We start from the raw sequence: 13,940 nt of genomic DNA, 5'->3' as shown, positions 1-13,940 counted from the left end.
TATATCGTTTGGCATGTATTGACCAATATCATTTTCTCATTTCAGACACCAGAGTGAGATATGAGCCAATACTTATTCCACCCATGTAAAGGCAACTTTACAAACAAGCCCTTGTCAACATCTGGTGCAGACCGTATTCGAAGCATCATCCGGGCAAGTAAGATCTATAAAGATGATCTCCATGTGTCTTTGGAGAAAATGCTTGCTGAAGATGAAAACCCATCTGTCCAGTGTCACCGACAATGTGTATCAATTTATACATCGCAGGTGTCGATAAAACTATTTCTGAAACATAATGATACTGAAAACGCATCACCAGCTCCAAAGCGATCTCGTCGTTCTGATTCGCAAGGAATGACATTTAACTTCCGAGAGCACTGCATATTCTGTGGTGCATTATGTATCATGGATCGCGATCCAAAACATCCAGATTGGTGGAGAAAAGTCACTTTGTGCCGTACGGCCAATCGTGCTGCCGATCGCACCTACAAGCAAAATATATTGGACACTTGTTTTGAGCGTCAAGACAACTGGGCAAAGGATGTTGAAATCCGTGTTGTTGGAGCAGTGAGTGATCTACATGCGGCGGATGCAAGATACCACATCGACTGTAGGGACGCATTCATGACAGATCGTGCTTGTCAGAAGCAGCCTTGATCCGAGTCAAATATCTTTGGACTCTTCTTTCCAATCAACTGTATCCGAAATGAAAGCAGACATGACAAAAATATGGAACTCTGTAGATGTTTATAACCTGTATCTTGAAAACGGTGGACAGAAGTTGTCCCGTAAAGCCTTAGTTTCTCATCTGTCAGATCATTTTGGGCCTGATGTTCTCATTTTAAGTGGTTCAGGTGTTGCCAGCCTTTTGGTATTTCAGAGTAAGGCATCAGAGGCCTGTTACATCTGGTAAATGATGAAGACGAATTCGATTGTGTCTTAGAAAGGGTTGCAAAACGCATTGTCCATGAGACGCAGAGGTTATCAGTTGATAGGAAAGTATACCAAGCTCGTGCAGACATTGATATTGCACTGGACTCTGTCAGTGAAACACTTCGCTCACTGTTAGTTAAAATGTCTGACAAAATGAACTACACTTTGTCAGCTGCTCTCATTGGCAACATTGTCGCCAGCATTTTAACCAACCGATCCACCCCTCTTCAGATTGCACTTGGTGTTGTCCTCAATCAGTGGTCTCTGATTGAACAGTTCTATGATTGCAGGGTAGCTTGTTCTTATGATGAAATATTGCGGTTCAAAGCTTCAGCAGCAGCAGCAGCGCTCAAGAACTTCACCATCATGGGTATGACCTGTCCCAAAGATGGTATCATTCAAGCTGTTGCAGACAACTTTGACACAAACATATCCTCGCAGAACAGACTTGTTAGCACCCATTCCCTTGCCATTGTAATGACTGTTACTGACAGGTACTTGACTGAGGAATCACATCTTGAGACATTTCCTAGACTGACAGCAAATGAAATGCAGTAGCAGGTAATTGATGACATCCCTGTAGAGAGATACAAAGATCCCAAAAAACCTGACATGCCTGATACTGAGGCTAAGTGAGCTCTATTGCCATTACGTGTTCTAGCCACACAAGTGGTATCACTTTTGAGAGCCCAATCCCTCGACTTCGACTTCTTGCAAGCCATTGACTCTGATGTGGGCATACCGGAGTTCAACAGATTCAATACTAAGTTGTCAAGGGAACAGGGCCATACCATAAGACCAGCCACAAGAGCCATTTACCACCCATTGATAGACATGAACCCAGCTGACCCCGACACAATCCTGACAGCAATGGTGAACACACAAGATCTCACCAATAGCTGCGGACAGCGCATTATCCTCTTCACCAATGACCAACAACTATACAGGGTTGCTGTAGGCATAAAGTGGGTCTACCAAGACCGGTTTCTTAACTTTATACCAAGACTAGGCGGAATGTACCTTCTGATGAGTTTTGTTGGATGTGTTGGATACCTAATGGCAAACACTGGTCTAGAAGAAATCATGAAAACAAGCTTTGGAGGTGTTCCGAAAATGCTTAGTGGGAAAAAGTTTCCTCAAAACGTCAGAGCTCTTCGGCTTGTTGTGGAGGAAGTCCTAAGAGTTATTTTTGGACAGTTGGAGAGTCACACCGAACTTCAAGAACATCTAGAAGTATTGTCACAAGAGAGCAGGACGACACGACTCTGGGTAGACTGTCTAATCAAGCCAGTTTTTCTTATGATGCTCTTTGTGCGAGCTGAACGTGAGGCTGACTGGCCACTACATCTATATGCAGTCAAAGAAATGATGCCGTATTTCTTTGCTGCGGGACATCACCACTATGCCCATTACGGCCTTTATTACCTGAGGTCGATGGAACGTCTCCCCGGTAACATCTTGCATCGTTTCCTGAAAGGGGACCATGTGATGAGGCATAAACCCGGTCTCTGGAATGGTATCTGGTCAGACATGTTTATAGAGAGCACCTTTATGCGATATGGCCACGGTGCTAGAGGCATCATCGGGATCACTCTCAAGCCGTCTGCACTCAAACGATGGGCTCTGAGTACGCATGCATGCACCAAGATTGTCAAAGATGTTGCAGACATGACTAGAGGATACAAAGAGGTTGATGTCACGAGTCATAAAGAAGAGAAACCATCTAGGATCCACGGAGACAACCAAGACAGGTCAAAGATTCGAGAGAAACTGCAATTATGCATACAGCCACTGGATAATGACGACCATCCAAAAGGCCTGGTGAACATCCAAACCGGACAGATACAACCAGAGTCTGTAAATGTAGAGCACGCTGTTGACATAGGCAAGGCACAGATGATCGCTTTTGAAAGTAGTCTGCCATCTGGCTTCAACGCCCCTCTATCCAAGAAGGTTGGCACGATGGCCGTCACGAAGAAATCCATCAAGGTTGGGGGCAAAGATGTATACGATGTCAATCTGATATACTCACGGGTGTTGGGGCTTCAACAAACATGAGACATTGACTTACCAACAGTTCTCAAACATTAACTTGCCCCCATGCCGACCTCCATGTTCAAGGAAAATGGCACCATGCGCATAGCGTCGGCAAAGTCTACACTGAAGAAAAAGCTCCAAGTGTTAGTTTCCTCATGTATTGTTCAGAAGGCAGAAGCTGTTATAATTGACGGTTGCGCTATCCTTTGGCGTGTCCACTGGCCATGAAAGGGTACAGTCAAAAACTTTGTGGACAATGTGTGCAGCTTCATCATCCGTAAAATGTCGCAGGGGGATGTCTATCTTGTATTTGATCGATACTTCGATTTCAGCATCAAAGGCACAACACGGACAAAACGGTGTGGTCAGCAAGCCAGTAGACATCGCCTAACCCTCCAAAGTCCTCTCCCACCACAAAAGGTCGTCCTAACTATAGCGGACAACAAAGTTCAACTCATCAAGTTGATATGCACACAACTGCTCAACAGAGGGGGAAAAGATGAAGAACAAGCTCGTCCTAACTGGCCAAGACCCTGTACCAATAGAAGTCAGCTGCGATGTCCTGAGACAGAGGGAAGATCGAGAGAACTTTCATGAAGAAGCAGATGTAATCATGGTTCATCAAATGTCGAAGCTGGCAGAAGAAGGTGCAACGGCCATCAACGTACTGTGCGATGATAAAGACGTCTTCGTACTGCTCCTACATTTTTACCACAAACTTGATCTCACGTGCGGCCTAACAATGGAATCTACTCATTCTGAAAGAGCCTTGGTTGACATAGCAGCATCTGCCAAAGAGCATGCTAAAATAGCTCCACAGCTTCCAGCGATGCACTGCCTTTCTGGGTGCGGTACTGTTGCGCAACTGTTTGGTGTTGGCAAATCAACTGCCATCAAGATGTTTCAGGCCAGTCAAACACTTGAATGCTTGGGTGAGCTTGATGCTCCAATGTCAACTATGTTAGACGAAGTTACCAAATTTATCACGAAGTGTTATGGGTCAAGGGCGTAGCCAGAGGTCCAAAAGCGATGAGGCGAAAAGAGGTGAACTTGGTTGATGTGACGGTGTGTGTAGTGCAGCATTGCGAGTGCCAACGGCGCCAAGCCATAACGGCGAGGGGTCTGGGGGCCGCTCAAGGCCCCCAGAAGCCAATGCATTTTTAATGCCCAGAAACCTATTCTTGGCTAATTTCAATGCTCAAAATTTAAAAATGTTAATGTTCATTTCAACCACATTAATCATGAAAAAAAAAAATATATATATATATATATATATATATATATATATATATATATATATATATATATATATATATATATATATATATATATATCTCCATACAGTCAAACAGTAAATTTTGTTTGTGTCAAAACATTTTAGCCCCCATGGTAAACTCTCACCACACCCTCACCATGCCCGACCCCATATGTTCTGTCATCATTCAATCACAATGCTCCTCATCATCCTTATGATGGTTGAAGGCTAGTGCCACTCTTCTGTGCAGACTGGCATCCCAAGCCTTGAGGATGCGCAAGGTGTCCTCATGAGAGCTGGTGCCTCATGAGATCAGTGTACTGGGAGGAGGGTTGTTCAGTCACTGTCGGGGGGGGGGGGTATTGTCCTATTTAGGTATTGTGATAGGAGTGGAGATAAGAGTATTCAGAGCACTGCCAGGTAGCTTTGGCCATCTGAGCTCCCTAGGGAGTAAAGTATCAGAGGGCTCAGGCCAGATCATATTTCAGGAAATGAGCGACGAGGAAACCGCCTCGTCTGCCTCAGCCTGGTTATGCCCCAGTGGGTGCACGACTACTGCAGACATGTCCGACACTAGGGTACAAGTATGGCCCCGGAAAACGGGGCGAAAGAACATGACAGCAGCGCCAAAACTAAAGATACTGCCACCAACAAGCCAAGCATTCGTAGAAAATGTTCGACGTGCTCATTTCCAGACGGCAATTTGGAAGGCGGCCCTTCAATCAAAGCCCCCCCAACATGAATCCAGAAGATTACGGATGGGCGCGAGAGGAAACTTCCAAGTCTCTTCTTCCTGTTCCAATGCCCACAGACGTTGCACTTGCTCCACCACAAATTTTGGAGTTAATAAGGTGTGGTTGTACTTCAGGCACCCCATGTAGAACAGCGCAGTGTGGTTGTTGTGCCGCTCATTTACCATGCACTTTCTTCTGTGCATGTCATAGAGATTCAAATATCAATTGCCATAATGAACGTACAAAACAGGTAGAACATGACATTGACAATGACGAGACCGACGAGGAGACTGCTGATGATGCCGACGATGATTGACCTCTATTACGTACTTCGTGCTTCTAGTCCTTATAATGGTACCAGCTATTATCCAAAATGTTGCTTAGAAATAGAATCCACTCCTATCTTCATAGATTTCATGTTGATACAAACTGTCCTATCCCATATAGCCAGTCTCATAAATGGAATCCAAGACAGCAGCCATCTCAGACACTTGTAACTGGTATTATTATATTCCTTGACCATGAAAACCTAGGTTTAGACACCATTATTTCCATCCTTTTCCATATATAGCCATAGATATAGCCAAAAAACTGAATTTCGGTAATGGCCGACTTCATTTGCATGTTATGCAAATTGCCCAAACCTGACAGGATGTTTTCACTTGGACTCTTGTTCAGCACCCTTCAAAGATATAAAAACTGCAACAAAAAAAAAAAAAAAAAAAAAAAAAAAAAAAAAAAACTTAATAGGAACGCAAGTGCAAGGTTATGTAGAATTCTGCAGGACTATTAACTCTCTGCCTCCTTCAAGTCCTCTTCTCACGTATTCAAGGTTTACAAACAAACTGATGGACATGTGATTCACATATTATGTGAAGTAAATAATCATTCGAGATGATGCAATTTGGCTTGGTATACTTTAATATACACCCTGCAAAAATTATTTTATGGGAGTAGGGAGGGCAAGGGGTCGGATGGGAATCTCGAGGGAGGGAATGGTTGAGAGGAGGGACCCGGCGTTGCCCAGAAATGCCGGGTACATTTGCTTGTATACACTAAATCAGCCTGCTCCTTACGGGAGCAGCAGGGGAGGAAAACATTAAGTTTGAGGTGGCCATCTCAACTTCGTAGAATATTACTATACACACCCCACGAGTACAACCATTAAGTTTCAATGCATTTTTTTCCAACAAACAGACACGTATGTTTCAACAAATTCCCCCCAAATATATCCAGTACCAATAGAAAGTCTACACCCCTTTGAAAAATTTCACCTTTTGTTGCCTTGTAACCTGGAATTAAATAGCATTAAATCAGACTTTTTCCACCTATGTTTCCACATAGAAACCCACAACTTTCAAGTGAAAAACAAATTCTACAAATTTCAGAAAAATAATTAAAAATACAAAACTGGAAAATCTTATTTGGATGAATGTCCACCCATGAGTTAATACTTGGTGGAAGCACCTTTGACAGCAAGTACAACTGTGAGTCTGTTGGGATAGGTCTCCACCAAATTGGCATACCTAGATTGGGCAATATTTGCCCATTCTTCTGTACAAAACTGTTCAAACTCAGTCAAGTTGTGTGGGGAGCATTTATGGACAGCAATCTTCAAATCATGCCAAGGATTTTCGATTGGATTTTGGTTAGGACACTGAGTGAGCCACTCAAGGACATTTATATTTTTGTTCCTTCGACACTCCAGTGTAGCTTTGGCTGTGTTCTTGGGGTCATTGACATGTTGAAAGGTGAACTTCTGTCCCAACTTCAGCTTTCTTGCAGAGGGCAGCAGGATTTCCTCTCGGATTTTTCTGTATTTTCCCCCTTCCATTTTCCTTTCTTTCCTGACAAGTGCCTCAGTCCCTGATGATGAGAAACATCCCCATAACATGATGCTGCCACAATCATGCTTCACAGTAGGGATGGTGTTCTTTGGGTGATGCGGTGTTAGGTTTGTGTCAAATGCTACGTTTTGCATTTAGACCAAAAAGTTCCATCTTGGTTTCGTTAGACCACAAAACGTCTTGCCACATGACTTCAGAATCTCCAGAGTGGTTTTGTTGCAGAACTCAAATGGAACTCAATGAGGGCTGTTTTGAGTAATGGCGTCCATACCACCCGACCGTGCAGGTCAGACTTGTGGAGTGCTTAGGATATTGTTGTCACATGCACACAGTGACCAGTCTTTGCCATAAAGGCCTGTAGCCCTTCTGAAGTTGCCATTGGCCTCTTAGTGGCCTCTCTGATCTGCCTCCTCCTTGATTGGTCATCCAATTTGGGACAGTCTGATCTTGGTGGTACCATACGCCTTCCACTGCTTAATGACTGTGCTCCAAGGGATATTCAAGTCCTTTTAAATATTTTTTATACCCATCCCCTGATATGTGCCTTTCTGTAACTTTACCCAAGAAGTCTTTTGGAAGCTCCTTGGTTCCCATGGTTGAGTCTTTGCTGTCAAATGCACTACTCAGCAGAGAAAACCTACAGGAACAGTCGATTTTATTCTGAAATAATCAGAATCACTACAATTTAATGTAGATAGAGGCCAATTAACTTGTTGTGTGATTTTGAAGGTGATTGGTTACACCTGAGCCAATTTACAATTGACAGTACAAGGGAGGTGGACACTTATCCAACAAAGATATTCTAGGTTTTGATTTTTAATTGATTTTCACTTGGAAGTTGTGGGTGAAGATGTGAAAAATAAAAAGTGAAAAAAAGTCTGCTTTAAAGCAATATTCCAGGAAAATTTGGAAAGGGGGTGCAGACTTTCTATAGGCACTGTGTACATATATATATATATATATATATATATATATATATATATATATATATATATATATATATATATATATATATATGACTATAATGCAGAGAAATGTATTTTATAACGATTTATATTCAACTTCAGGGAGTTTGATTTAATTTCAAATGATAACATCCAGTTTTCAAGTTATTCCATCCAGCGGCAGGAGTGCATGAGCTGGTATGATAGTATAATTCACCCACTTCTTATGATAATCCCCACTTGAGCATAAAGGTAAAAACCTAATTGGAGGTGGCCATCCCATCTTGGTGAAACATTTCCGGTACACCAGGAGTAAAAGCACCACTTTTTAACTTATTTCATCCTGCAGTTTAGGAGTGCGTAAAATACAGAGCACAGATGTACATTGGTCAAGTAGTTTCCAATTATATATTGCTTAATACAGAGATACCACTCAAATACTGTAAACTGCTGGGACTTGTAAATCACTCCAACTGGGAAGCGCCACTACACAATACACATTTACAAAGAGAATGTGCGTCGTCCTCCCCCACCAAAATCCCGTGACTGAATTTTTTTCATGTCCAAAACCTTCTTGGGCATTACCCGAGTACAACCACCTAATTTCAACTCATTCCGTCCAGTGGTTTGGGAGTGTATACAAGTAAAATACGCAGAACCAAGAATACTCACATCCACAAGCAGAATTATATATATATATATATATATATATATATATATATATATATATATATATATATATATATATATATATATATATATATATATATATATTCCATATGATTATTTGGCATTCCTGGGGAAAATCATTAAGTTTAGTTCAAATCCTGATAGCTGGCATGGGATTTTCTCAAAATCAGAATAGGATCAGTCGCCAAATGCTCGGGTGGGCATACAACCGATCAAATTGAGCTTCATGCTCACCCGCCTCTCAAGACAAGACCTTGGTGTGTGGTTTTCCTGCGATAAGAGCAGTTCACAGCTGCGTGATGGGAAGCATCCACAAGCCAATACATTACTCAAGTAGATAAGATATGCAGCTTATCTGGTTGTGAAACACCTCCTCAGAATGCTCAGTGTTGTACAAATGTGTACGAATGTGCAAATCAATTCTTCTGGGGGAAATGTTTTTAAAATTACAACATGGAGGAAAATACCACCAATAACGTTTGCATTCACACAGAGTGCATGAGTTATCAGGGCACATTCAAGGTATGCAATTCAAAAACTGCAGTGAGCACGATGTCAAGTCCTTCACCTGTGCAAATATGCTTGGAAAATCCACTGGAAAACATGCACAGAACAGGATGAAGTTGCTGGTTCTCACCTCAATCGAAGGTGGGTGAGGGAGAGTTGGTTATGTTTCTTAATGAGAAATTGTGTTGACAAATATTGTGCTGTAGCTTTGGGGAAGTGCACAATTAAGTATGATACAACAATTTGTTTTCCCTCGTTGAGCCTTATGAATGTTTTCAGATGTCAAGAAGTCAATAGACTTCTTACATAGGGATGGCCCGGACACTCCATGAGTCATTAAAAAAAAAGTAGATAGAACTTATAAATTTATAATTTACCTACCAGTCATCTGCAGAGAATTCCCCATCCAATAACACTCATTAAACTTTGGTACATCATCGATGAACAAGAAAAATGAGACACCCAAAAAGTGCCTGTTTGTCATTCTTCTTATTCTTTTCTGACAGCCTAACTCAAAATTGATTTGAGCTACGAACTTGGTTTAAACACCAAATCAACTGAATTTTATTGTGGGAAGGGGCAAACTGATCAAAATTCTAATAGCTTGAAAGGATTGCACGAAAAGTACGCAAAACTGCATTTCATTGTAAAGGGAGAGGAAGGGATCAGAGGGGTTGGCAGGACTATGACTGTCAATCAGCCTGATGGGGTGGGGCCAGTGCTGGATTAACCATTCGGCAGACAAGGCATGTGCCTTAGGGCCAGCCAAATTTCGGGCCAAAAATTCTTTTCACATTTAATGTCTTTTTTGTATTAAATATTTTGTTCTTGAATCAGTTCATCTTTTGTCTGGGGTCCATTTCCATGAGCTCGAGATCTAATTTTAAATTTTCAGGCCATTCTCTAAAATTTCAAAATGTGCCTAAGGGCCAGCCGAGGCTTAATCCGGCACTGGGTGGGGCCACCAGACACATTTACCCAAGGGCTAATGAGACCTACATGGCTGTGGTGAATGGTGGAATATCAGCTCTGTCTGTGGAGGGCAGTTACGGAACCAATCGACAGCAACAACACACACATATTCTGTAAAGTACATACTATTTAGAATGTCAGATCATCCATAAAGTATGTAGTACAGTACCAATATAATGTAAGCACATCAATAAAGTTTGTACCACATCATTTGCAAGTCAGTAGTAGAACATATACATACATATATATATATATATATATATATATATTATTGTTACGGCTGTGGAAATTCGCATTACACCATAAAGGGCCCTCAGGTGACATATCTCCATAGGTACATGTGTAGTTAGCCCAAACCCGTTGTATAGAGGGAATTTATGTGATCCATCCGGGCTGTGACGCTTTGAGTTAGGCTTTTTTTCTTTCTCTATCATTTATTTCAAACAAACAGCATCTCAACAACCACGCCATCCCCACCACAGCGCCAACCAGACTACAACGACTCCACACCACCACCTTGGCCTTTACCTTCACAACTTCATCCCACATCGCTTCTACGGCTATTCCCGCACCACCTGTGAACACTGAACGTCGGGCTGTCTCGGGCCCGTTTGGCGATTGGTGCCAAACGCACTGAGCCGCTAGCGCGAATGGCGGCCTTTCCGAGGGGAAAATTCGGATCAGAAATGCTTCACGCCCACTTCCCCTCCATCCAATGGGGGAACACGAGGCGGCTTGGCCCCGCCTCCAAGCGCGCATAGGTGAAGTCCGTTTATGCAAATATACGGATCCAGGGAGGTTCACGCCCATTTTTGCCCGACCAATGGCTGACCGGGGGGGGGGCGGCGTGGCCCCACCTCCAATCGCGTTTTGATCCGCGTATTTGCATATCGGCTTCTCCCGAGAGCTATAAAGGTGCAAGCGGCAGGCGACTCGGGGGCTTGAGTTGAGGTCGGAGGAGAGTGTGGAACTGGAAGGAGAGTGTGTCGTCGAGGAGTTGCTTTTGGAGACAAGGAGCGTTGCGTTGGTGGAGTCGAGTCAAGTGCATGCGGTGGAGCTGCAGGCAAGGGAGCTCGGGTCCGAGGCAAGGAGGACGGCGGTCGGTGACGAGGTTGCGGTGTGGGGGATCGCTCGTCTCATCGCGGGACCTAAGCCAGCCAGCCACTCTGCACCCCCAGGGCATCAACAATTCCCCCTTTCCCCCCAGTGCTGAGATAGTGCAAAAGGGGGCCCCGTTCCTCCCCCACCCCAAACGTGGTGCCAACAAGCATGCCAGGGGCCCGGAGTCGGGGCACAGCGGTGCGGACACTTTGCGGCTTGCCCTCCAATGAGTCACGAGGACGCGGGTAAGACCTCCCCGGTCTCGCGGACCTGGCCGCTCCTCCAGGCCCCGCGCACATTTGACCTACGGGCCTGTCTGCCTCCTTGTTTGTGAGGGTGGCTTCTTTCTTTTGCTTTTGTGTAAGTGCGTGTTGGTGCCGTCTGTGAAGTCAAACTGTACAAGTGTTGCCATGTGTGCGCGTTAGTCGGTTGTATTACATTTTCTTTATGTGCATTTTGATTCTGTATGGCTGTATATACGTGCTTTCCGTGTGCCGCGGAATAAAATGCTTGCTTGTTGAACTGTGCCCGCTCTGCTTCGTCTCCTTCCTTGTAATTGACTCTCCATCTTGCATCATGTAAGGGGTTCGTAGTGGGTTCAACAACCCGGTAATTAATCGGAACCGTCAAGGCCGACGATAACACCGCTCGGTTATCACTTTAGCACGGAACGGACCGCTTAAGCGGTTTGTGTCCGGAGTCGGCCTTTGGCGTGGTACGATCGCCCGGTCGACCATTCGCGCAGGTACTTAAGTAGATCGAATTTGGCGAGCAACCCTATCCTGCACGGGTGGGCAATTGGCACGGTCATGGTGAGGTTAAACCCCCACCTGTGACGAGCTCCTGGCGTTGTTTCAAGAGGGTCACGACTGAATTGTCCGTCCGGTGGGTGACGTGCCGCGATTCGAGTTACGTGGCCGTTCGCACGCCGGCGGGTGCGAATTCGCAACAATATATACGAATACACACACATACATATATATATATATATATATATATATATATATATATATATATATATATACATACATACATACATACATATACATACATACATATACATACATATATATATATATATATATATATATATATATATATATACATATATATACACACACACACATACATCTCAGTTCATGCCTGGATGTCAAAAGATGTTTATCAATTATGTACTATTTAAATGTACCTTTTCTACCTTTCTACCCTTTAGATTGCTAAGATCCACCCGAGAGACCTCTGAAGAACCTTTAAAGATGCCCAATACCCTGAAGACCCCCAAAACTCTTTGAAACCCTGAAGACCCCTAAGACCATTTAGATTCCCAAGATGCTTAAGATCCTCGAAGAGCCTTAGGTCCCTTTTGACCCCAAAGACCCATAAGACCCTTTACACCCCGAAAGATCTGCAGGACTCTTAATGCCCCTCAGACCCATGTTACCTTTAATACCTTTTTGACACTTTAATCTGTTAACTGTAGTTCCCTGTGTTCACATAGGTCTGACGAGTTATGTTAATTTATTGATAAGTTCGGTGGTGTGTTTGGTTGCTCTCACTGTTCTGATTATTTCACCTGAAACTGCACATATAGACGAGCTTTTTCAGATTGTTGCTCTTCACGAAAGCTATTCATACAATGTGGAATGGAAAACTATCTCAATTATCCAATTTGATGTGGAATTTATAATAATTGATATTAATATGTATGGTGATTTAAAAAAAAGAAAAGAAAATGAAGTGCAAGTTTGGTTTTCCTTTTTCAATTGGAGTTCTTAAAAAAAAAAGTGAGTTTAAAAACACACACATATCGAGGCCACATTTTAAACCTTTTACAAATTTTTCTCATTCCCGTTAGAGCGAGTAATAGGTCTGAGCGTGGTATTCACAAACAACATGGACTACTTCAATGTACATCTCCAACTTCATCATGCAATCCATGTTTCCAAGTTCCTAATACAGTTCAAAGAGGGTACACACACACACACACACACACACACACACACACACACACACACACACACACACACACACACACACACACACACAATGATGAAGAGGAAGCAACAAATAACGAAGTTGTGGTGTGAGATGTGAACTTTACTTAGAGGATGTGGTGGGATATTGTGAGATGTGAACCTTAATTAGAGGATGTGGTAAAAAGGATGTTGGATAGTGAGAGTTGAGAATCTATGCATCAAAGAGAAAACAGAAACCTCACCGATTGAGGAGAAACCTCTTATAGGACTCGCATCCCGGCTGCTCTCACGGCTCGTGTCACGACTGCACGTCTGACTCAAACTCGGTCGAGGGATGTGGCTACCACGGGCTGTACGCATCACATCAACAAATACTCAAATAAAAAACAAAGTCCCCACTTTTTGTCAGAAGCTTTTCCTCCTACACACATGATATACCTCACAGCATCACGATTAATAACGCACCTTAGACATGTCTAAAATAAATAAATAATGTCCAATCCTGAGTTGGCAAAGATAATTATGTTGCACAAGACTGGGAAAATGTGGAAGAGAGTAAAGTTAATAAATAGGTTTATGAGAGTCAATGAGTACTTGGATGTGCAGGGGTTTATCAGGAAGTCTATATATAACGTATCATACAAATAAAAGAAGACAAAAGGTGATTATTCTATTCAAAGGAGGTGATGGAAAAAAAATATGGATAAAATGAACTGTTCTAAAAGGACTGGTATTTTTATCATTCCCATCTGAATCCATTTCTCATGATCCTAGGATCACAATTTTAAATGTTCAATTCAAAAATTACCCCAATGCGGAGTGACGGTCATCTCTGTGAGAAAATATATAGCCTCCTGAAGGTAGGGCAGTTTTTGCAAACTTTGAAGTCACGTGACGCGAAAACGAAAGCGAATATCGAAAATCCGGCCTGACAAAATTTAGAT

The 13,940-nt window shown here is 42.9% G+C and overlaps 1 protein-coding gene across 10 annotated transcripts in view; it reads right to left on the bottom strand.

Moving 5' to 3' along the window:
* LOC147031767 (CLIP-associating protein 2-like) overlaps nt 1–13,940 on the bottom strand; it is a 222,723-nt gene that overhangs the window by 111,780 nt on the left and 97,003 nt on the right. For all 10 annotated transcript variants that reach the window (XM_085867107.1, XM_085867049.1, XM_085867058.1 and 7 more), the window contains exon 15: nt 13,239–13,346. In XM_085867107.1, coding sequence (XP_085723233.1) covers nt 13,239–13,346 — 108 coding nt within the window. The remainder of the gene's footprint in view (nt 1–13,238; nt 13,347–13,940) is intronic.

Source organism: Eptatretus burgeri, chromosome 2 (assembly GCF_056783735.1).
Source record: "Eptatretus burgeri isolate ZD-2024b chromosome 2, Ebu_testis_v1, whole genome shotgun sequence".
In the NCBI taxonomy this organism is placed as follows: Eukaryota; Metazoa; Chordata; class Myxini; order Myxiniformes; family Myxinidae; genus Eptatretus; species Eptatretus burgeri.
The sequence above is the reverse complement of the archived record's forward strand: the minus strand, read 5'-3'. Positions and strand labels throughout refer to the sequence as shown.